The sequence below is a fragment of the Ambystoma mexicanum genome, chromosome 6q (assembly GCF_040938575.1).
Source record: "Ambystoma mexicanum isolate Mex_15411 chromosome 6q, UKY_AmexF1_1, whole genome shotgun sequence".
In the NCBI taxonomy this organism is placed as follows: Eukaryota; Metazoa; Chordata; class Amphibia; order Caudata; family Ambystomatidae; genus Ambystoma; species Ambystoma mexicanum.
Genome location: NC_090937.1, coordinates 1569631123 through 1569655898, shown reverse-complemented (window position 1 = coordinate 1569655898; position 24776 = coordinate 1569631123). Strand labels below are relative to the sequence as shown.

The following is a 24776-nucleotide window of genomic DNA, read 5'->3' as shown; positions in this document are numbered from 1 at the left end:
CCTGGAGTGGTGCGACCAGCGTGTGGTGCCAAACTTGTACCAATGGGACAGCAAACATTTGCACTGACTACAGAGGGTGAGCACCGGGCAATGGCACAGGAGTGACTGGGTTAGACTTGCATTCTGTTTGCTTGTATTCCATCTGCCTGTGTAGGAAGAGGTGGCGTCCATTGTCTGTGCTGTATCCGGTACCTCCAGAGAGGAGTAGACAGTACCCGTGCTCTAAAAGGGTTCTGGAACGTATGCTTTTGCTACCTCTTAGTAGTAGTCCTAGGCAGGCAACCCGCTAAAAAGTTTTTCCAACAACTGGAAATTCACTTTGAGCAAGGTGCTCGATGATACCTGCTAATTTACTGTACTCTACTTTATCAAGGTGGGATTTTCTGTAATGTTTAGTTCAGTTAAATGTGGAGCTGGCATGGGTGCACTGGGGGTGCCTTGATTCCTAAATCCGTGGGCAGCTTCTGTACATTAGCAATATGGCACCAGTCTCCCAGTGTTTGGTAAATGTAGGTAGGAATAGTGTTGCTTCAACGTTGATTCAGAGCGTGTTAAATTATGTCTGGGACAATGTATAGCAGAATTTGGACTGTGATCCCAATCACTGTAGCATGGTCCCTATTATAGGAATCCAAAATAATTTGTGGAAGACGGCCCATCACATAATAGGATATGGAAAAGGATGTTTAAAGAGATCCCTGACGGTGCAGACATGGTTCCCGAAAGATCGACCACGAAATAGAATGAAACCACTCAAAAAGTGGTCATATTCGCAGGACTGTAAAAATAAGCCTGGTGAAAGCCCTTCAAAGTTACCTGTCCCCGTGATAAACACACACAGATTTTAAACCTTGTGCAAAGCCAATCAACCTTGAAGTCCTACATGAACACTTAACTTTGGCACAGTGAGTTCTGGTGAGTCCAGCAGACAATATGAAATTGAAAGGTGAGGAGAAGGGGTTCAGGCCTAGAGGTGTGTGGATGGAATGGACATGCGTCTTTGGCCTCATTGCACTATATTGCTGGCAGTCTTTCTGGCGTCATCCCATAGGTGGCAGCATTGCCACATTTACAGTGAGGGGAATCAAGGGTGATCTAAAGGGATGCTACTAATTTGCTATCCTTGCAAAATTGAACAAACAACCATGAGTTAGAAAAGAAATTGACCATTGGCCGGCCTCTCTTGGCCCTCTTCCTGCTCCCACCTGTGAGGCTAAAAACCTCGGGGCCATCTTTGACTCCACACTCTCCTTCTCTCCTCACATGTCCGGCGTCTCTAAGAAGTCACACTACCAGCTGCACCTCCTCAGAGGTATTCTTCCTTTCCTCTCCTTCCCCCAAAAGTTCACTGTCTCTAGCCTCTGGTTCTTTCTAGGCTGGACTATTGCAACACCCTCTTTCTAAATCTGCCTGCTTCTACTCTCCGCCCTCGGCAACTCATCCAGAACAGGACTGCAAGACTTGTCCTTGGCCTCAAACCCAGGGATCGTATCTCTCCAGGACTGAAATCTCTGCACTGGCTTCCAGTGGCTGCGAGGATTAAGTTCAAAACCCTCTGCATTGTCCACAAAGCCTTCTGGGGCTTGGGGCCTCAATACCTTCAACTCTCTCTTCCTAAATATCTTCCTTCTCAAGCTCTTCGCTCATCCGCCTCCAACTCCCTCAGGGTCAGTCGCTTCTCCAAGCAACGAGTTGGTGGTAGATCTCTTTCTTCAGCTGGCGCCTCCCTCTGGAACAGCCTCTCTGCCTCCCTGAAACTTGAGGAAAATCTTCTCCGGTTCCGAAAGCACCTCAAAACCTTTCTCTTTGCTTCTGCTTTTTCTCCTCGTCTCCCCTGCTGACTTCCTGGCTGAAACTGAAACTGCACTGATCACCTGGTTACCCTCTGTTCTCGGGCCCAGGTCCCCTCCACCGCCAGTCGCTCACCTGAACTGCCTTCCTTGCAACCCTCGCACTTGGGGACTGTTTTCTGTATCCCTACAGCCCCACTACCAGCACTTGACACCTGATGTCTGCACTTACCCTTGCACTTGCCACCTGCTGGCCTTACTTTTACTTATTGTTATTTATTCTATTATTCCATGTACTGCACTGTCCCCTCGCCCCCGCATTTTCCCCCTTCCCTCTTCCTATGCACTTGCGCGATCTGAATGACACCTGGCTTAGTAGGATCGTTGTCTGTCTTCCCTCTGTTTGTCCCTCCCATGCCTTGTCGCGCCTTGAAACACTTGTGTTTAGGTGCGTTATAAATGCCATATGATATCAGATCATTGACCATGCCACTCTTTTTGGCTTTGATGGCCATAACCTGGATTTAATGGCTGAAGTATAAAGGATCAGAAGAATACAAAGTCACACTTTTGGCATTTCGTTTACTGTCATTGTCCTACCATGATGCCAAGGGTATAAGTGTATTTTTTTGGTGATAGCTTGCAGTCAACCACAGGAGGAATAATTCACACAGGCGCCAGGTCTGACCCTTAAATAACCCCTCCTGCGTCCTTTCAGGAAATAACACAAGAAAAAACTTAAGATTTGATCAAAATGAACTGAGACTTTTTTCAACGAAATGAAATAATAGAAGGCATATAATATTCTGACGCTCCGGGACCTCCTTAAGCAACTATATTTCACAAATGTGCCTAAATAATCTGCAGGATTAATGCTGTTGGCATTGGTGGGTATATGCCAGGCCAGCAGTACAGTTTGGCGCCAAACCCGAAAACACTGCGGTTTCCAAGGGCATCTGACACCAGGAAGATTTTGAAATGGTGCAAATGCAGCAGTCAGGGGGAATTCTTTTTTTATTTCATTGTTTAGATTCTTTGCATAATGTTTCAGAGCAGGCACAAGACTCATATTGCAAATTGACTTTGCGGTGTTAGTGTTTTGTTTCATACCCAGTAGTTCTGGTAAACCTGTGGTTTTGAGCCAGTCGTTGGAAAATAAATAACCGCTTACAGAAATAGAACAGCTATAAGGAGGGAAGTGATGTGTACTATTATAAGGGCATGCTTTGAACAGATAGCTCAGTGACATGTTTAAGGGAACTACCCAGGCTCAAAGAGAAGCCAGGCCTATCCAGGGACTCTGTGGGGTATTACACAGCACGGTTTTTCGGACATTTTATCACCCACTACTTTAGGAACCAAAATGGAAATCCGCAGAACTTGAGATGATCCAGTTACATCTGTTAGTGCTCAACTATAGGCCACTCAAGGTATTTATTTATTTATTTATTTATTTTATTTATTTATTTATTTATTTGGATTTGTAAAGCGCGCAACAGCCGGCTGGCATCTCACACAGGTACATAAAGGTACATATCACACATCATGCCCTTTAAAGTAGCAACACCACCAAACAATTTCAAATTGGATATTGACCGAATACCCACAGCGTCCCGATCTATGCACGCCGCACCTAACCCTCCACAGAGTGTACTAACACCCATGTTGCAATTCACAAAGCAGGCATGCATGTGCCAAACATTTGTGTGGCTGCTTTGCGAATTTACATCACATAATCGGGGTGATTTTAGGCCTGGGGGAGTGACAAAGCAGGGACCTAATTCATGGAAAGTTTAGCGTGGTGCAAAGTGACTTTGCACTGCCAACAAACATGTTGAACGGGCCTAATTCACAAAGCAGTGCAAAGTGTATTTTTGCAGTGCAAAGTCACAATGCACCGAAAAAGTGCTCTTTGCAGCACACAACATGGGCCTAATTCACAAAAAAGCACTCGGGCCCTGATTCATGGAATTATTTCTGTTTAATACGGGGATTTGCGTGCCTTTCTGCCCGCAAATCCCTTTTCGACGAATGGGGTTTTGCGGGCCGAATGGCACGCAAATCCCTGTTTTACATGCACATAATTCCATGAATCACGGCCTAAGTCTACACTACTTACTGCTTTCTTTTTTAATTAGGCCCATTTAGCACAGTGCAAAAATACACTTTGCACCACTCTGTGAATTAGGCCCGGTTCGATGTGTTTGCTGGCAGTGCCAAGTCACTTTGCACCGCGCTAAACGTTCCAGGAATTGGGCCCAAAGAGTCTACATTGACATGACTAGGTGTGTAGTAGAAATAATCAGTGCCACAGTATGTACACCAACAGTGCTGCACATTTGTGGAAATTCACCCAAGAACAATTTCATCTGTAGACGGCCTGGGAATGTGTACAAATGATCAGGGCGTTCCCAAACAATGAATGAGGTGGTGAACGTTGGCTTTCTTGCATTTATAAGGACACATATGCCTGCATTCAGTGGATGATGCCTAGGGAAGGAGGTAACATGGGCTGCAAACATTTGACTTCTGAGTGGGCCACATGTTGCATCTGCCCTTCATTGACTGTCTTTTCCAGGTCTACACCTCCTTAGTAGTGAATTCTCAAAGGTATCACGCCAGACATCTAGCACACGTATGGCGAGTCTGCCTTCATTGACGAGGGTAACTGTTGTCCTTCACAACGCAGTCCTTTAAGTGGGTACTAGGGCAGGGTGAATGCAGCCTTCGGCTCTCCCTATATTCTGAACTACAGTTCCCATGACCCAGCAGCATTGACTATGCGGGCGGGCTAGGCATGATAGCGCTTGCAGATCCCTGTTTTAAGGGATTTGTGATTCGGGCTCACTAGGGCCTGCTCACACTATTGGCTGTTCTATGGCAGTACTACCTCATTAAGCAAATCAAGCAAATACATTTCATGCAAACAATGCAAACATATAAAATGCATTTCACTTCATGCTTGTTAGGGTGGGCAATCAACGCGTCTTGATGCAATCAGGCCATGGGTGCACAAAAAACATGTATGTTTCATACATGACGTGCCATGGATTACTTCTGTGGTCCATGCTATGGTGTACTCGTAGCCTCAGGTGCAACTCCATAAAAGGAAACACACATGAGAGCAATATCTTCACTTCAACCTTATTTTGATAAATGGGTACATGGGTACCTGCATACACATGAGGAGGTCATTGAGTTCATAAATTGTCTGATATTTTCAAAATCCAAGACATGACCTGAGATCCCGGATCACCTATATCGGCAATCACTATTTAAATTCCAGCTACAGTATTCCTTTTCTTTAATCTCACATCAATTTAAATGCTGGCAAAGTCAATGGCAATGTTCTAATACAAGCAATTCCCTTTAATTAAAGGTGTGCACCTTTTATACATAAAAGCAAAAGTCGTTCTGTGCTTCGATTCAGAAATGTACTTGTTGCTCCTTTCAATGTGTGACCACCATCTAATGGAGCGGTCGATGGGAATTTGGAAGTTGCACATTGCACCATTTCAGCATAATATCTTCAGTTAATCCAATTGAAGGTATCAACAATTGGATTGTGTTTGATTTTAAAACTGGACAGTGACACGGATTTATTTGCATAGAAGCTGTGCAAATGTTGCATCAGTAACCTGATTCTGCCGGTATGAAGAGTGCATCAATTTCTTTCAGAATATTTAATCAAAGTGATTGCAAGATGTGGAAGTCCATTGGTGTCTGCCACGTCTGTGTATTAAAGAGAACATGTAGGTTTGGTCTGATGCCAAGTGCCAATCTAGGTGTCTTGCAAATGTATGCAGAATTATAATTCAATGAAAATTCAGTTTCGCTGTTGAAATAGTATGCATTTGGGTTGCACAATACAAGAAAGAAGAATTGCCAACCTGTTGCTACTCGCTAGATGAACCTAAATGGGATACTACTAGCTTGGCACCCCTGCAGATCAATATCTTCAAACACTACAAGCACAATCTAAGACTGGGATCCATGCAAAGAAAAGAGTGGGTCCATGTTCTAAATGGAGTGGGATCCATGTTACAATGTGAGTTAGATCCATGCTATGAAGTGAGTGGGATCCTTGCTATAAATGGAGCGGGATCCTTGCTGCAAAGGGAGTGGGATGCGTGGTCTAAATGGAGTGGGACCCATGCTACAAAGTGAGTTAGATCCATGCTACAACGTGAGTGGGATCCTTGCTATAGATGGAGTGGAATACATGCTTCAAAGAGAGTTAGATCCATGCTATAAAGTGAGTGGGATCCTTGCTATAAACGGAGCAAGATCCATGCTACAAAGTGAGTGGGATGCATGGTCTAAAGTGAGTGGGGTCCATGGACTTAAGTGAGTGGGATCCATGCTATAAAGTGAGTGGGATCCACAGTCTAAATGGAGTGGGATCCATGCTACAAAGTGAGTTAGATCCATGCTACAACGTGAGTGGGATCCTTGCTATAGATGGAGTGGAATACATGCTTCAAAGAGAGTTAGATCCATGCTATAAAGTTAGTGGGATCCTTGCTATAAACGGAGCAAGATCCATGATACAAAGTGAGTGGGATGCATGGTCTAAAGTGAGTGGGATGCATGGTCTAAAGTGAGTGGGATTCATGATCTAAATGGAGTGGGATCCATGATCTAAATGGAGTGCGAATCATGCTATACATTGTGTAAGATCCATGGTTTTGAGTGGGGTCCATGCTACAAAGTGAGTGGGTTCCATGGTCCTAAGTGAGTGGGATCCATGGTCTTAAGTGAGTGGGATCCATGCTATAAAGTGAATTAGATCCATGCTACAAAGTGAGCGGGATACTTGCTATAATTGGAGTGGAATACATGCTGCAAAGTGAGTGGGATCCATGATCTAAATGGAGTGGGATCCATGCTTTAAATGGAGTGCGAATCATTCTATAAATTGTGTAAGATCCATGGTTTGGAGTGGGATCCATGCTACAACGTGAGTGGGATTCTTGCTATAGATGGAGTGGAATACATGCTTCAAAGAGAGTTAGATCCATGCTATAAAGTGAGTGGGATCCTTTCTATAAACGGAGCAAGGTCCATGCTACAAAGTGAGTGGGATGCATGGTCTAAAGTGAGTGGGATCCATGATCGAAATGGAGTGGGATCCATGCTCTAAATGGAGTGCGAATCATGCTATAAATTGTGTAAGATCCATGGTTTGGAGTGGGATCCATGTTACAAAGTGAGCGGGATCCATGCTCTTAAGTGAGTGGGATCCATGCTATAAAGTGAGTTGAATCCACGGTCTAAATGAGGTGGGATCCATGCTAAAAATGAGTTAGATCCATGCTACAAAGTGAGTGGGATACTTGCTACAATTGGAGTGGAATACATGCTGCAAAGTGAATGGGATACATGCCCTAAATGGAGTGGGATCCATGCTTTAAATGGAGTGCGAATCATGCTATAAATTGTGTAAGATCCATGGTTTGGAGTGGGATCCATGCTACAACGTGAGTGGGATTCTTGCTATAGATGGAGTGGAATACATGCTTCAAAGAGAGTTAGATCCATGCTATAAAGTGAGTGGGATCCTTTCTATAAACGGAGCAAGGTCCATGCTACAAAGTGAGTGGGATGCATGGTTTAAAGTGAGTGGGATCCATGATCTAAATGGAGTGGGATCCATGCTCTAAATGGAGTGCGAATCATGCTATAAATTGTGTAAGATCCATGGTTTGGAGTGGGATCCATGCTACAAAGTGAGCGGGATCCATGCTCTTAAGTGAGTGGGATCCATGCTATAAAGTGAGTGGGATCCACGGTCTAAATGAGGTGGGATCCATGCTAAAAAATGAGTTAGATCCATGCCACAAAGTGAATGGGATACTTGCTATAATTGGAGTGGGATACATGCTGCAAAGTGAATGGGATCCATGCCCTAAATGGAGTGGGATCCATGCTATGAAGTGAGCAGTATCCTTGCTCAAGATATCCTGTGGTCATAGCAGCCCAATCTATCCATCCATTTGTTGAACCATTGAGAGAGATTTAAATCCATGAACCTTTCATGAAAAGCCACTATATTGTCCTCTAGTATAATGGTACAATATGAAGAATCACACGCATTTGCACCCCCTCCCTTCCCCCAAACCCTCCCTTGGCTGTAATTCATGTTCTTGAGAGAGAAAACAACATACATGGACCACATCCTGAGGGTGAAGTATCTGCACCGCTCCAAGGTTTCAGGCTAAAGGTGTCAAGCATGTATATCAGCCTTAAAGATCAATGCATCCGGTGTCATTCTATATTAATACAGGGGGGCTGGTTTACATACATGTTTGCAATGGGACTTTCCCATGTTAGAACATGTAAATCAGGCCCAGGGCCTCTTTGGAATGCCGGAAATGATGTCTAAATGCAATGTGTAGATTTGCATGCGTCATTTATAGATCATGAGGTATGTTGGTCAGTCTCCACTCTCTGATCCTTTCACTGCAACCTGAGGGCCACGCCCCCTTCCTGGTTTCACATGCGTCAGACACCCATCACTGCCCTCACCCACCTTCATTAGGTCCCCATGAATTATCCAGTACCTTTTAGGGCTCTACTCTTCCACACCTGCTCCAATAATACATAACAATGTAAGTGAAGAATGCAAACTTTACATACTTGAAAATGAAAGAATATTCATAAAATGATCCTTAAATACCTCATCCATGGTCTCTGCCAGCTCGCTCTGTATCCCACACAAGGAGAATGGGAAAAAGGGAAAACAAATATGCGGTTAATTCACACCCCGATTGTTTAAGAGAGTACCTCATGAAATAGCAATAGTTTCCATAGCCCATAGTGCAGGCCGTTGTGTTCAATAGCCATCACAAAAGAGCAGTGTACCCAATTTTGCTGAATTCCAGACAAGTCACATGACTGCAATGGCAGTGTCCATTTCACAGGTGTCAATTACCCAGGACTCTGCGTCTGCACCTACAGACGGATGTTCAAGTGCGTGATAGGCCTTCCGTGTAACCGGGCCACCCCTATGCAAGCTGTAGAGTGCCCCCCTCTTCCTAAACAGTTACCCCCAACGTGTCCAGTACTGTGGTGACCCTTCGCCTTATAAATGTGCCCTTCCTGCTTAGTGAGGGTTGGCCAGCAGTGTGTGGATGTTATCACACACACCCCAGTGTATAGTGGGAATCTATCACTCCATTCTTTCTTTCTTCATAGCGTCCTGCAGTGATTTACTCTCTTGTGGGGACTTATCACAGGAACTATTTGGGGTTCATTAGAGTGGGCTGAGGGGGATGGGCAATATTTCACTGATCTTTCGCATAAGGCGCATACGAGCCTCCAATCACAGGACAATTGGGTCACAAGTGACGGAGGAAAGGTTAAAGACGAAGCAGCACGCGGCCTCTTTTTTCTTTCTTTCCATTTATCATTTACTTCCTTTCAGTCGGAAAGAACGAAAGGAAGAAATAATGAAAGACAAAGAAGAAAAACAAAGAAAAAGAAGAGAGCAGGAGCTAATGAAAGACATAAATAAAGTAATCATAATGTAAGAAAAAATAGGGGGAAAGAAATAAAAAAGATAGTAAAGAGACAGAAAGAAGAGTAAGGCTTATTGAAAGACAGAAAGAAAGCATAAAGTAAGAAAAATAGGAGAAAAAGAAAGAAAGAAAGAAAGAAAGAAAGAAAGAAAGAAAGAAAGAAAGAAAGAAAGAAAGAAAGAAAGAAAGAAAGAAAGAAACAAAGAAATAAGGGTTAGACTGAATGGGAGACGGAAAGAAAGCATAAAGTAAGAAAAAACAGAGAAAAGAAGAAAGAAAGAAAGAAAGAAAGAAAGAAAGAAAGAAAGAAAGAAAGAAAGAAAGAAAGAAAGAAGGAAAGAAGGAAAGAAAGAAAGAAAGAAAGAAAGAAAGAAAGGAGAAAAGAGAGAGTTCCCGACACCCTGTATACCACAATTATAAACCATTCGCACCGTCTTACACTAACACTGCTGTACATAAGAGCACTTCTAGCGCAAACTAATCAGTGTCTATAATTCTGTGCAGGCAAACGTTTAATGATCTGGAATGGTGACAGGCCATAGACAAGGAATGTGCTGCTAACCTGGGACCTGTGCAGTTCATGCAAATACAAGCCCTAAATGACAGCTTATGCGTACACTTTACGAAATATGTCATTGGTAATTCCAGGGTGGACTATATAGGCTAAAAAGAAAGCTGCCTTGTCTGCACTGTTGGCACTGGCTGCTTGAGTCCCATTCAGAAGACTACCTCTACAGCGCCAGACATTATGATTTTTTCTGCTCAAAATGCCACTATTACATTTTTTTACTTTTAAATGCTCTTATGTTGCATTGTTATTTAATGTTCAATTCTATTGTTAAAGGCTTCGTTTAAATGCCTTTCTATCATATGAACCCTGCATCTAACCAATGCATACCTGACATCTCTAGCAATGTCGTTGTTTAATCTCATGTTAATGCATCTACATGGAGCTTTCCAGGCAAATGATGTTAATAGCATGCAGCTGTGTCAATCTCAACATACCTCAAGTCCAGGGATGTGGTGTACAGCAGGCTAAAAATAGAAGAGAAAATAAAGAGGTTATTCCATGCAGCACTCCAGTCAAAATGAATGCAGGCGAGGACCATTTATGCAGATACGAATCACTTGTATCCTGCTGGGGGCGCAATGGACCCCAATGCCGAGGGTTAACAGAAACTTTACCCAGGGTTTACCTGGACCGGGAGGTCAAAGGGGGCACTGACACCCACTGGGATTAGGATATGTGTATATGTCTTAAGGAGACAATCAGCTGCCTTATTGAGGTGTTTATTATTTATTTATTTATTTCTATAGCGCCGAAGCCCGCAGGCATCAGGGTGCTTTACAATCAGACAAGGACAGACAAGTAGATAATGGGACTTCAGGGCTTGTAAACAGCATTGAACACTGACAGGCTGGTGCTGTTCCCCACTGCACAGTCTGCCGGATCATCCTTGGCGTTATGGCTAAGTTGGCGTTTCCATAGAAAGAGGCCTTTTTGAGATGCCGTTACCTTCGGTGCTGCTTATTGTATATTTGCGGGACCTGGTTTAAAAAAAAAGTATATGTTCCCCTCTGAACCTTTTGGGACAGTTTTCTGTAGGTCCATTCAAGGAGACCAAAGTTATAGGGTCGTTACAAAAGTTGAATTTCCAATTTGGATTCCTGTTGGGTTGCATATCCAAGTCCCCTGCCCCCAAAGCGATTCAGGTTAAGGAAAATATATTAGGGGAAAAAAGAAGCGTGACTGTAGTGGGAGGAGTTGGGTGAGGAAATAGGCGACATACAGGTGGTGTAAGGGGCTTGAGAGTAGTGTGTTAGGTGTCTTGAGGGAGGGGCTGAACTTCAGTGGCCGGGGAAATATAGCAGTGCGTAGTATGAAGGGAGTATGTGAGAGACAACCCCGTCCTGCGGCAGGAAGCCATGAACCGCCGCCATTTTAGAATTAAGGCCTGGCCCCAGCGTCGCAATGGCAGATCCTGGCATTCAGCACCAATACACTTTCCCATTCCCATTCCCAGCTCAGGCAGCACACTGAAGGGCCTTCACACTGAAAACATACAACCATCTCATTTTCTCACGTTGCAGGCTGATGCAAACAGAAATTAATTTGAATAGCCAAGTGTGGGCACGGCTGCGTCTGTCTTTGAAGGACAATCTCCTGGGAGCCAGGGCTGAGATTGTGAGCTGCCAAAACAGCCCAGTCCATATTTAGGGCTCTGGTGCCCCCATGATAATGGTCACACTATTTGAACTACCAGATGCCCACTATCAGAACTCCTAAATCCTTCACTAAGTGACTAATTAGTGTGGTCCTTGCAGAGTGCAGGTGAAGGTCCAGGGAGGGCGTAGCTGCCAGGGGGGAGCACAGAGCAAGATGTCCCGTGATTTGTACTACGAGGTGCATGGGGTGAGACTACCAAATCCAGTTCAGTGCAGGTAGGCATGGTGGGGGCACCCAAGCATCGGAGATCCAAAGAAACGCTTCAGATTTCAGAGGGCCAATTTGACCTCGAGAGTATCCACTGAGCTCATGTCTAAATACCAGGTGCACATCACGTGAGTTGTTTATGGTGACAGAGCATTCTCAATTGGGGGACGGACCAATCATATCTCTAGAACCTAAAGTGTCAAGACCAAAGACCACATGGAAGGGGATTGACACAAAGAAACTGTAACCAATCACTCAGAATCCCATACGGAGCGCATGGTATGATAACGCACTTTCTAAGTGTGGACCCGGGGAACAAACGTGTGTCTCTCCACGTTGTCTTGCTTCCAAGGCCAGCGTGTTTCCCATGAGCTATCCTACCGGCCCTTTGAACTAACCACTGCGCTCCATGGCAGTTGGTATTGATTGCCCTTACTCACATGTAATTTTCTTTGTATAAGAAATAAAACCTTGTTATTCTTGCAAGAGGTTCACCGTTGCCTTATACGCCAAAAGGGAATTTGATCTTGCCTCCTGGAACAAACACTGGACGGATTTGTACAAAACCTTCACAAGGAGCTGGCCTTTGGGCTGTTTTTGCTTTGGTTAGACTCTATCCAGCATTTTTTTTAAACACAAATTATGGAGCATTTTGACTTGCGCTGAGCCACAATTTTAAATCCAAAGGTTTGAATTTGATTGGCTGAGACACATGATGTGTGGTTTGATTGGCTGGATATGGATCCGGGGAAACTCATGGATATACACGGATCCATCATGTCAGAATGGTGTCTCAATTCTGCTGCTGATGAACAAATGCAAATGTTAAATGTTCGGCCATATTGGATCTGCAGATTCAAGGCAAGACCAGCATAGCTAGCACGGCAATAACTGTTAAAAATAGGAAAAGACTCCATATATTAAGCCTTTGAGACATATTTTCTCCTAGAGTTGGAGAGGGCATGTGCTAGAGGCCTGTATAAAATTTACTTTTTTTAGCAAAATAAAGCATGTTTTCAACCCAGAAATCACAGATCACAGGGCAGCAAAGTGTGAGCTTAAAAAATGAAAAAAACCCTCGGTGGGTGAGGAGATATTGTTTGTATCTTTTTGTTTCTTTTTATTATTTATAATGCGCGAGCATACCCGGGGGTATCAGGGATATCCCCGATGGGTTGAATGAGGTCTTTTATTGCAGGATCCATGGACCCACATGTGCTGAAAAAATCTTGAAAAGAGCCATGTATGTGTGCGGATATATATATATATTACAGGGTTGCGATAATGGCTCTTGTCATGGTCAAGTGGGTGTTTCCATAGGAAGACACAATTTTCAGACACATCAATTTATCGCATTTCAACGGATCTGCATGAAAGCTGGTAAAACATTATACATGTACCGCTGAATTAGCAGATTTTGTGAACTGCCGTCTGGGGGCTAGGGGCAGAGTTATAGGGGTGTACCAAAAGTTGCATTTCCCATTGACCTACCATCGGGGATTATGCCTTCCACTGACAGAAAAACATTGTATAGCGATTTTCACAAAACTTTTGCGAGGAGTGAGCATCTGGTCTGAGAAAGAAAATATTTTTCAAATGTGGTGAAAATCCATCCTGTTTTTCTTTTTAAAGACACAAATGTCTATTTTAAAAAAATAGTCATATTGTATCTGCTAAATTCGCAATCCATTTTTTAAAAGTACAAAACTGTGATATGATTTGTTAAGGATAACTCTCCTGGTTTGTCCCGGTCCACTGCCACCGGAAAAGGTTCCAAGTCCCAATTTCTGGAGGACCAGGACAAAACAGGCGAGGTTTCCAACCTCATGGAACCCTGACCTAGCCACTGCAGTCGCTCACTAGTGTGGAAAACTGACATATCATGCCAGGCCAAAGCTTCTTGTGTTCAGATACCTCTCATGGTTTGTCGAAACTTGAAGAAATTACATAGACCTATAAATATTTTTTTATTCAGTGAAAAACTTTAGTTAGGAGAGAGATAAGATGAACAGATTTAACGTGAAAAATACATAGCAACAAAACCTTGGAAATTCAACAAAAAAATCCTTGATTAAGAGAATGTTAAGGTGATCAGATTTAACGCAACAAAACCCCTGAAATTCAAGAATCGCATTTCGAGCTAGTCCACCTTAACTATGCGCCTCCTGTTACACAGTGTATCACCACAATGATGACACCACAGATGTGATCACCGATGACATCACTGATGACATTACTGGGGACACCATTAATTACTTCATACATGACATCACTGATGACATACTGATTGCATTGTAATACATATATACAACACTAAACAGACAACAATATTACAAAAAATGATTTTAAAAATGATTAAAATTAGAGCCAGCATGCTTCAGACCCCCTAACAACATCTCCATACGTAGATTTAATCCGAGACTACTAAAAATGTTCTCAAGGACAGGATACACTTTAAAAATATCATGACATACCACTACATACGGACTGAGTCCACCCATAGCAAATAATACAAGTCCGGCTTATAACATGGAATACTGCGACCCAGCAAAACTGTTTTCAACGTACCCTTTCTTATTGGGGAGAATGTGGGGCAAAGCAAGAAAAAGAAATTGCTGAATCTTCTTTCAGAGGCATCACAGAATAGGCATGATTGGTCCACCGCCTCCTTGGACCAAAAGGCCACCACTGCTCTCACATGAATACAACTGAAACGGGCCCTAGTAACACGAATACGCTTTGAGGGATTCTGAGTCCAACTCAAGTACTTTTGGAGACCTAGGGCCGTAACAATCAAATGTTTCCTGTTTGTTGGCCTCATAGCCTCCAGTGACTCTCTCTTCGCCATAATAAATTGGAGTTTTCACAGTTTTCACAACTTGAAAGGGTATAAGGTCTGTCGTATAAATACACTCTGCCACTCCAATATCCACCAACAAAGCATTTACGTATCTAAGCCATGGAATCCTCAGGTGCGGGTCTCACGTGATCGGATAACTGATTAAGTCCCGGGTCAAAATCGCTTTTCTGTTCCCCCAAACTCTAAGCCAGTGACTTTGAGACTGAGAAGACATATGCTCTCCCAGAAACCAATAGCACAGTTCTTGGTGCACTAAAAGGTTAGGAGCAGACCTGGGTAACCTTAATATTCTTTTAAAAAAAAGTGTTCTCAACCACCTGTATAGACTCAGTCTTACCAAAACTCCACAACTCTATTAAAAACCCAGCCAAAGAAGTGGCTTCAGCCTTATAGACCTTAAGCACAAGCTCCACCGGCTTTAATTTGAACAAGCCCAATGCCCTAAGAACCCCACCAGTTGCCTGTCATCTGCTTCTCAACATGAGTTTCAGCCCGCAAATTCAAAGCAAATCTACCCCCAGGTAATCAAAATTGGGCACTCTAGGGATTTGCTCCCGACTTCAAATTATAGCAGGAAACCTTGGCAGACGCTTCCCCCGAGAGCAGACTATTATGGCAGATTTCTTGACATTTCTTTTTAGCCCCATTGTGTCCATACATTGAGAATAATCATCTATAAGACACTGTAGGGCTCTAGGGGTACGGGTTAACAAAACGGCATCATCTGCACAGGCCAGTAGGGGCAGACACCTATTGCCCAAACTAGGAATGTCTGGGGTAGATTTAAGTAAATGGTCATATAGGCCATTTAGATACAAACAAAAAGCAAAGCGGTCAATACACGGCCTTGACGTACCCCACCTTCTACATCGGAAAATGGATTGCAGTGTCCAGAGACCCCACTCATCTCACAAGCCACTGTCGAGAGATGGCTTCTCTCCATGAGGTCCACCAAGGTCCAAAGCAGTTCATGGATCTGAGCACACTCCACAACTTGCCACGATCGACCTTGCCAAAAGCGATGCTCAGGTCCATGAAGGCCAAAAATAGGCTACTCCTTAATAAATAAAGAATGTGCCGCCACCAAATAAAGGTTCAGGACCCGCTCTGCCGGTGCAATCCCTGGTATAAAACCTAGCTGGATGGGGGAGAGCATGTTAGTGCTCTCCAACCAGGCCTCCAACCTCCCCAAAAAAGCTCCCACCAAAATCATAACGACAGAGTCTAAAAGGGAAATTGGTCTATATGACACTGGTAGTATCCTTGCCCTTTTTATGAATTAATTGGATTGGATTGATCACTGTGCGGGACCATGAAACAGGGTGAGTACCACTTTCACAAATAGCATTGAACCCCAAAGTCAAAATAGGGGCCCAGAGGTCCGGTTCTGCCAAAAACAAATCAGTAGGAACATTATCCAGGCCAGGGGCCTTATTCCTAGCTTGACATTTTATAGCTGTCAGAATTTCCTCAACTATAGAGATCATTTTACTTTCCTTCCCAGAAGATAACTTTTTGGGATCCAGGGCTACTAACCGATCAAGGTCCACCTCCACGAATCCACCACTATACAAGGAGAAACAATGGATCACCCAAACCTGGTCCACAACCATCGCAGGGTGCCACTCGGCTTAAATTTGTAGAAGGGCCCATTATTAACAATGTTCCAAGAAAGCTCAGCATTATTGGTGACAGAAGAATTCACCCACTCCTCCCATGACTATGCTGCATTTTCAGATTTATTGACAGCGATGGCCTTCTTGTGGGCCTCCCAAGACTCTTCCGGCTATCAGTGGAAACCTCCGGTTTATAGAAGAAGCCTGCAGAGACAGACCTTGCCTGCAGTCTAACCTCAAGCTGAATAGGGAAGTGGTCAATGCATATGTCACCCTACACCTCAAACCCAGTGACACAGCCCCAGAATTTTATTGGAACATGAATGTTATCAATTGACGAGCAACCAGATGTAGAAGAAAATGTACAATTCCCTGGGATGATATGATAAAGCATTTATAACGTGCTTATATACAAGTGTTTCAAGGTGCAATGTCATCAATGGCCGAATGCAACCCCCAATCATAAAGGAGCTTCCCTAGGCTGAGTCCCTCACTACAGGTTCTAACATCCCTCACAGTGGGAGGCAAGATACCCGACAAATCATCTTCAAAGGGATCGAGAGGACTGCAACCAGGTCCACTACCGAGTTTAGCATTAAAACCGCCCCTCAAAATAAGACATAGATAATTGACAGCAGCACAGCTAACCAGGCCCTCCATCACAGAAGCTACAATTGATAGACAGTTCTTACTGTATTGAGCATAGGGGCTATTACATAAATGTACCACTAAAACATCACAACCACCCCTCCTACGAATTCTCACCGCCTTCAAAAAAGGGCAGGGGAATTCCAGCTGGTACAATTCACTCACAAGATGGGTTTTGGCCAAGATACACAGACCTCCATGAAAGCGCCCCCTAGAACTTTTCTGCGCCGGTACAGAGTAGGCAGTAAACCCATCAACCAACACATCCTCCATTGCCCTGGTCTCCTGCATTAAAACAATATCAGCCCCCTCAAAGAGTGACAGAGTCTCTGGACAACCTATTCTGGATTTAATGCCCACCACATTCCATGAAACAATCACCAGCAACTCCAGTGGCTGCTGCATCAGAGGTCGCATAGACACAATGTCTAAAACACCACCAACCTCCTGACCCTGTATGGTGCCACAAAACACCTCCCTCTCAACTAACATCCCTAAATCTGCTTCACAGGTGGGGCCTGGGTGACAAAGGCATAAATCTTCTCCCGAGCATGTTGAGGGACCTAAACAGACGTTGATGAAATATGGCTCATAATTAATTCCTAACTTTGCTTTAGTAATTTAACCCTGATGGTCACATGGCCATATATTATAGAACAAGGGAATTTGTTGGCACTTTCACATGAGGAGTTTGGCTTTTGAAATGTACGTGTATGCCCTGTTTGAAAACTAAAGTTGTCTCACCCACTAGTCAATTGTGATCTGTCATCCAGGTGGCCAGGACACGGCCATCGTTATTGGATCCCGTTCCTGGGGGTGGACCAGTGCGGGAGGATCACCTGGATGAGGGGTCCTCGGGAGTGGAAGTGGGACGAGATGAGGTACCCCCTTCCCTATAACACCTTTTCCCATCCTACCCCGTAGGATATTCAGGAATTCGCCCTCCTTCCCCTTTTCCAACATAAGCACTTTCCTACACTGTGACAGACATCGGATTAACACCTGAGTGGTTTTCCTGACATGTCCCAACACAAGGGTTAGGCAGAGTCAGGCAATTGACAAAAACTACGCACACCTGATGGCCCTTTCCCATCCCCACACAAAAGCACACTTTGAGCAAGGCCGAACGCACGAGGAAGCAGCTATTCCGGCCCGGCAGTTCAAAGTCAGGAGAAAAGCGGAGAGACCTGGAGGGACAATGAGGAGGGAATTGCCGTTGCACTTTTCACCTCAGACCTGCAAATCCTCTGAAAGGGTAATCATAAGACCAGGAAGTCCAGCTGGAGTGTGGTGTGACAGGTGTCAACGGCACACAGAGCCCTCCTGCTCTCATAGCCAAAGCGGGGAAAAGCGTTTGCCGCCACGGTGCCATCCTTGACTCCTGAGAAAAGAAGCTCCAACAGCTCAGCACAGCCAGTGAGTCGGAGAAGACAGATAGTGAAACCGAACTGTGCTGGGCCCAAGTGGCAAGCGACAATCTTGTTGAACAAAGAAATTGTGTAATTAAACTTTAAAGAAACCCTAGTAAAAGGTTGAGAAGCAGAGAGGCCAGGTGTCGCAGGGGCGCTCATTAATACGATTCTGACTGAAGCCTTTTTGGAGTTGTGTTGTTTTGGTGAAACTACAAAGACCAAGAGGCATTAGGTGAGGCTAGTGTAAATTGTCAAAGTGTTCCTACGTGGGTCGAGAAAATACCCTCATACACTCCAAAGTCTTTGACACATTAGAGAAAACTGATTGAACTATGAAACTGGCAAATGTGAACCCGACAGAGGGATGCCTGCCCAATGAGAATTGTGAACTGGCAAGTGAGAACCCGCCTGAGGGATGTCCACAATGGATAGTTAGTCAAAAGAGCATTGAGACAGTTAATTGATATGTTTTTGAGTGAAAGGTCATAGTGAACCCGATTGAGGGAGGCTAACGTTGCAAGAAGGATCAGAGCCCGGCTGAGGCGGATCCAAGGGGCGATGAGCAGTCACCCAACATTGAAACGATTCCTAAAGGAGCTTTTATTTGTTTATTGTTTTGGTTCAGCCGGTCTCCTAAGGCAACAGCATTTCACAGAATAAGAGACTTGGCCCCAGTAGTTTCTGGCATCATTGAAAGGAACTGTAACTTTGTGCTGGCGAGGTCCAGGAGTGTGCTGTGCACAAAGGTCCTGCCTTGTCCCATGCTAAAAATGTAGAGAAGGGAGATCCCGCCATACCATCCTGACATATCATTTGGTGAACACTTCTTTCTTTTCTTGAGAACACCATCTCACACTATTTTTGTAACTTAGTTGTAAGGATTGGCAATAGTTTTTTTTTTTAGTATAGGCCCTTTTTATTTGACAAGATGCCACTAGGAGTGCTTTCTTATTATTTGATGGTCGTGGCTTGTTCCCATCTTAGATTTAGGTTTAAATTAGGTTTTTTTCTCACCCAATATACAGTTTAATAAACATCCTTTAACTGTGATCACTTGGGTCTGTCTTTATTGTTGCCACCATGAGTTCCTTACAGGCCTCCTGGTCTAACTTCACCTGAGGAGTAAGTATGGGCTTCTGCAATAGACAATGTATAATGGTAGTTCCAGTGCTGCCTGAATGGGACACAAACTACTCTATGATTCCTAATGAACTTCCACTGTCTGAATGGATCAAGACTTGGGCCAATCTATTACTCATAATCATCTGGTATCACCTGAATGGGAAAGAGACCTGGCTAATTTATGTAGGACAATTTGGATCCATGGATCTTAATCAACGGCACTGTCTGAAGGGAACTGAGGCTTTAGTCATGTTGGTAGGACAATTCAATCTATGACTCTTTATCAGCTGGCACTGAGTGCATGGTACAGAGAGTTGGGGGATTTGAGAGGGCATGTCTTATCTATGGCTCTAATACTCCAGGTACTGTCTGGATGGCACAAAGTTTAGGATCACTTGAGCGTGGAATGACAATCTATGCATCCATCTGAACATAAAGTCTAATGTTATCATCCAGTGCCACGTTCCAGTGCCACGTTCCAGTGTCACGTTCCAGTTAGCATTCTGAGGAAACAGACGTGGAGTATGTATAATGTGATAATGTGCTTCAGGGCTCAACTTAACTATTGGAAGAAATATGCCACACTGAGCTGGAACGAGCATAAAAACGTTTTCTTATCATTTAACAGAAACGCAGAAAGGATTCAGTGCTGTTAATCTCTATACTCTAGACCGCGGAGAACTATGCAATGAGGCTCTTATGGGCCTGGTATACACAGTTCATGTCTTTGACCTTGAAGCCCACTTTATTAGCTTGCTGTAGCCTGATTGGTTACGTATCTGGGGGGTGGTCTACGGATGAAAACAAGCAGGTATGAGTGAAGATCCTGTTCCGTGAATTATAACAAGGTCCTTTTTTCCAACAGGCATTTAGTATATTGGGGAGTGGCCTTGTACGTGACGCATAGCGTGGGTGAATATAATAGTCTTGACAGCTGCTGATTGGACTCCCTCTAATCTGGGAGGGATGAGGTATATTGTGAGCCCCAAATACACCCCTTTGGCAAAGCGTAGTCTAAAGTCGACTGTGGCCAATTTGGATGTTTCCCTCCGATGTGTATCAAGATATTCCTACAGGCTCCTGCTTGCCTTCATGCGGAGCCAACATGTTTAGACCACATTAATTACTCGTGTCTCACATAATGACTGCCAGCACAGTATCATATCTAGATGTGTAACTTCATTGCGGGACTGTGGGCAGCAACTTGATCCGGCCAATAGTTGGGGTCCTGGTATGGGTGGAAGTGCCTTTTGGGTGTGTCTGGTGATTCCTCAGCAGGTGTGTGGCCTTTGTCTAGTCAAACAATAGTTATGAATGTCGAGTCCACAGGAATGAATGCTATCAAATAGAGGTAGAATAAACACATTTAAAAGGTGAGGCGACAGAGCCGACCCTTGAGGGACACTTCAGGTAAGGGCTTAGGTGACGATGCATTGGGAGGCAAAGCTGCAGACTTCTAGTGCTATGACAATGATGACAGTAAGTTGGGATGGAGCCACCAATCCTACTTGTTCCTCCCCACCCCTTCCTGCCCCACTCAGAGCTGTTTGGTGGCACCTATGGGCTGGGATTGGTGGCCTGCGAGGGGGGTAAGTTTACAGAATGTTGTCCTCTTTGAAAAGACTGGATAAGCACTTTGTGCATTAACATCAAATAGCATTTCCACTGTGCGGTGTTCTACCAAAATGTATGTGCTCTCCTTTCTTGGTTAGAATGTGTTTGTTTACGGTTTAGAGTCGCTTAACATCCAAAAGTAAACTTTTCACAGCATATGACACCATACAATGGCCCTCATTACAATACCGGTGCTAACCCATGGTGCTACTAGCACCATGGTTGGTGCCGGTATCGTAACGTGTCCGCTATGGTGAAATGGGGAAATACCGCCCCATTCCAAGGTTGGAATAATGGGAATGGCGAAGGCGCTAAGTACGGTACCGCAAATTGCGGTACCATACTTACCGCGAAGGTCCCTTTGCGAGTCCCTAATTTAACGGCTGGTCTAGACCAGCCGTTAAGGTCGGGTCCCGCAAAGGGACCTCGTAATTAGGCGCTAATGGGTAAACGGCGCCGCAGCCTTTTACAACGCCATTAACCCATTAGCAACAGGGTCGTAATGAGGCCCAATAAATTGCCCCACAGCATAGCCACAAAGGTTGGGCATGTCTGTTTTATTTATTTTAACTACAGGGACGTCATTTCACCAAATTGCCAGGGGTAGCGGAAGTGACATCACACGACCCTTGGCCCCTGATGAAATCACAGGAAGTGATGACATTTGACCCCAGCCCAAAGTGGCATCACGGAAAGCAATGGAACACAACCTTTCACTTCTTGACAAAACAGGAAGTGGCATCGCATAGCATGAAAAATATGGTTACGATATCAATGTAAAATGATAAACATTTATACAAAAATGGATCACCATATGTATCATTAATATCAGTGTATATAGGCCCATATTACCACATTACTGTGTATGCAAGCAGACGTCCAAGGCCAAACGATAAATATGCGATACGCTTAAGCGCTTCATATAGAACAAATATACATACAATAACACCCAACCGGTGTTGGTACTCATTTATCAACTTCAGCAAGATGAAAGGATGAGTTGACCATGCCGGGGGTCGAACCTGCAACCTACAGCACACACACATTGCAGCCGCAAACGCTGAACCCACTGAGCTATCTTAACAGCTATAGCTATCTGAAAATCAGCCAGCCCAGAAACAAAGAACCACATGCTGCTGCCCACAGACCAGGAGCCTCAATTTAATTGAAAAAAAGAAAAGTTAACATTTTCTTTTTTTTATTTTCTTTTTTTTAGGGAAAGCAAGGGAGTCATCAGGGGTCGCAGGTGCCACCCCTGGCGACTCCTAAATGAAGTCCCTTGGTAATTAGTAGGTTTGTTTTCTTTTTGTGAAATACTTTTCGTTTTTCCCTACTACATCTTTATTTCAGCATTGTTAACATTCATCGAATATTCAGAGCTTTTTACATTTTGTGTCAGCCTTTTGCCAACCCATCATTTCAGCCAGTCAAGGCCGCCAACATGAACAAGGGCGGCCGGCCAGCTGGCCCTGGGCTCCCGTGCACTGGGCAACCTTCCTCAGTGTGAAGGAATGGAACCTGCTAACCTACAGCAGAGCTACTTTTCTGCCTCTCTATTAGTTCTGGAAACGTAATGAGTATTCCTTTCCCATGAAACCCCAGGTTATCTCCCAGCAATGTTCCTTCTGTGTCCGAGGGATTAGCAAGGCCACACAATGCACTCAAGACTAAAACACTGAATCCTGGGAGGAGAAAGGCCTTCCCGGCCCAAGTAGAACTGTGTTTAACCCACGCTCTTTCTGAAGTGATCTACGGAGAGCCAAAGAGCACTATCGATGGAAAAAGTTACTTGCGCGAATGGCGGCCCACTCTTACTCATGGCGGCCATGAATGCTGCCGGACGGCAGAAGAAATACGGAGGCAATGTGTGAGAGTGAGATCCTAGGGAACGCAAAGGTTCCACAGCCGGTCATTTTCACATCACAATACCCGAGGAGAAGCTACTAACCGCAAACACCATTAATTCTGGAAAGGCAAAGTGGCCCCTGTGACAAAGGCCCCTACTGGGATTCAGCTTTGCGTAGCAGGAGTGGCGGGAGGGTTCTACAACCCTCTGCAGCACCCACTCCTCATAGCAGGGGCAATCACATGGCTTACATAGTGGGAACCACCCCAACACAGGTCACCCAGGGAGTTTCCACAGGACAGGAGGGGAAGGACCATAATCCTCCGGTGACTTGATGAGAGCAGGCACAGGAAGGAATCACCAACAACCAATCAGAATGGAGATGTTACTCTGGAAGCCAGCCCAGAGGAGTGGTTAAAAGCATCTCCCAGCGCAGTCAGCTGGTGGGGAGTTGCCAATGAGAGCAGATGGTGCAGAAGGAAGAGGAAGAGAAGATTACGGAGTGGAGTTGGTACGATTGGAGAGGGGGGGACACAAATTAGCGAGCACTGAACTGTATCACTATATCACTATGTGTAGTATTAGTGACCTGGGCACTATATCCCTGGGTGTGAGGTTAGTGAGCAAGGCACTATATCCCCGGGGCCTGTACAGTGGACAGAACATATTATTTGTAAGTATCTTAGAGAAGGTGGCGTCTGAAGAATTGTTCGAGGTGGTAGAAGAGTTGTTGGTGTGCAGACCACTCACAAATGAGCTCTGAGACCATCAGGCACATCCTTACCAGCCAGATCATAGCATTCTTTTGCTAATCCGCACAACGCCGCCCTGTGTGCCCTGAGTGCCCTGAGGGCAGTGACAGTGTTGGCAGGAGTGCACTGCAATCATTTGCAAAAGTGCCAGAGATATCATGGACTACTCTTTCAAAGGTGCGCATTGTAGGTGGATTTGCGCCACCTCACATGCCTTTGTGCAGCGGTGGGCTACGTTGTGTGATGAAGGTCCAGGCATTTTTTTTAAATGCTGAACATTCCTGCCTATAGAAATGTATTTATATAAACTAAGCCTGTAATTCTCATACTCACTGAGGCTATTTGATCATTTGTAAGGCATGGACAGGCTTACTCTGAAAGTTGCCTACACGTAATGAGGAAACATGTCCCCTGTCTTGTGACTGGCCTCATCTTAACTACCCCAATTGGCAACACAGACTCTTCTTTCATTACCTTTCACTGACAAACCTAGCAACGGAAATTGGATCAGGGTCTGATTGCCAGGAACAAAAGACCAACTTTGCGGAGTACAGCTCAAGAAGGCCGCTCTGCGCGGTTCTTCTTTTGTTCCAGCCCCTTTCTCCCTCTTCTTTTCTGGGGGCCCCCCTGAATCTCCCTCCATTGAATGGCACCTCCACCCCTCTCTCCACCACCTCCTCGACTTGCCTGCTTCCTTCATCAGTCTGCAGGCCACATATCCAGAAGCCCAACTTACTGCACATTGCGCTTCTGCACGTGTCTTTTTGTGCATCAGGCTTCTGGCTATGTGGCCTGCAGCCTGGAAACAAGGCAACCATCCCCCCACAGTGAAAATCAAGACACGCATTGGATTGGATTGTTGATGCTAGAATAGCATGCTAGTCAATTTGGCTCTATGGATATGTCAACAAACTTGTCATTGTGGCCAATTTAATTTACAATAATAAAATACCCTGGATCCAGATGAATAGCTAAATTTGAAAGACCATAAAGCTTGGATTCATGATCCAAACGCCACAAAAGAATTGAGTGGCTGGAAGGGAACGTCTCTGTGACCACCAAATGGAAAAATTGCTTACTTAGGTAATGTTCTTTCTGATGGATGTTCTTCTTCCAATTCCGCATATATGATATCCCTATCTCAGTGCAGATTGTATCTGGA

General features: G+C 44.6%; 1 protein-coding gene across 9 annotated transcripts in view; it reads right to left on the bottom strand.

Annotated features, from left to right (window-relative positions):
* DYSF (dysferlin) overlaps positions 1–24776 on the bottom strand; it is a 1254081-nt gene that overhangs the window by 378011 nt on the left and 851294 nt on the right. For all 9 annotated transcript variants that reach the window (XM_069632290.1, XM_069632293.1, XM_069632296.1 and 6 more), the window contains 2 exons: positions 10316–10345; positions 8470–8496 (listed from right to left, as the gene is read on the bottom strand). In XM_069632290.1, the coding sequence (XP_069488391.1) occupies positions 8470–8496; positions 10316–10345 (57 nt within the window). The remainder of the gene's footprint in view (positions 1–8469; positions 8497–10315; positions 10346–24776) is intronic.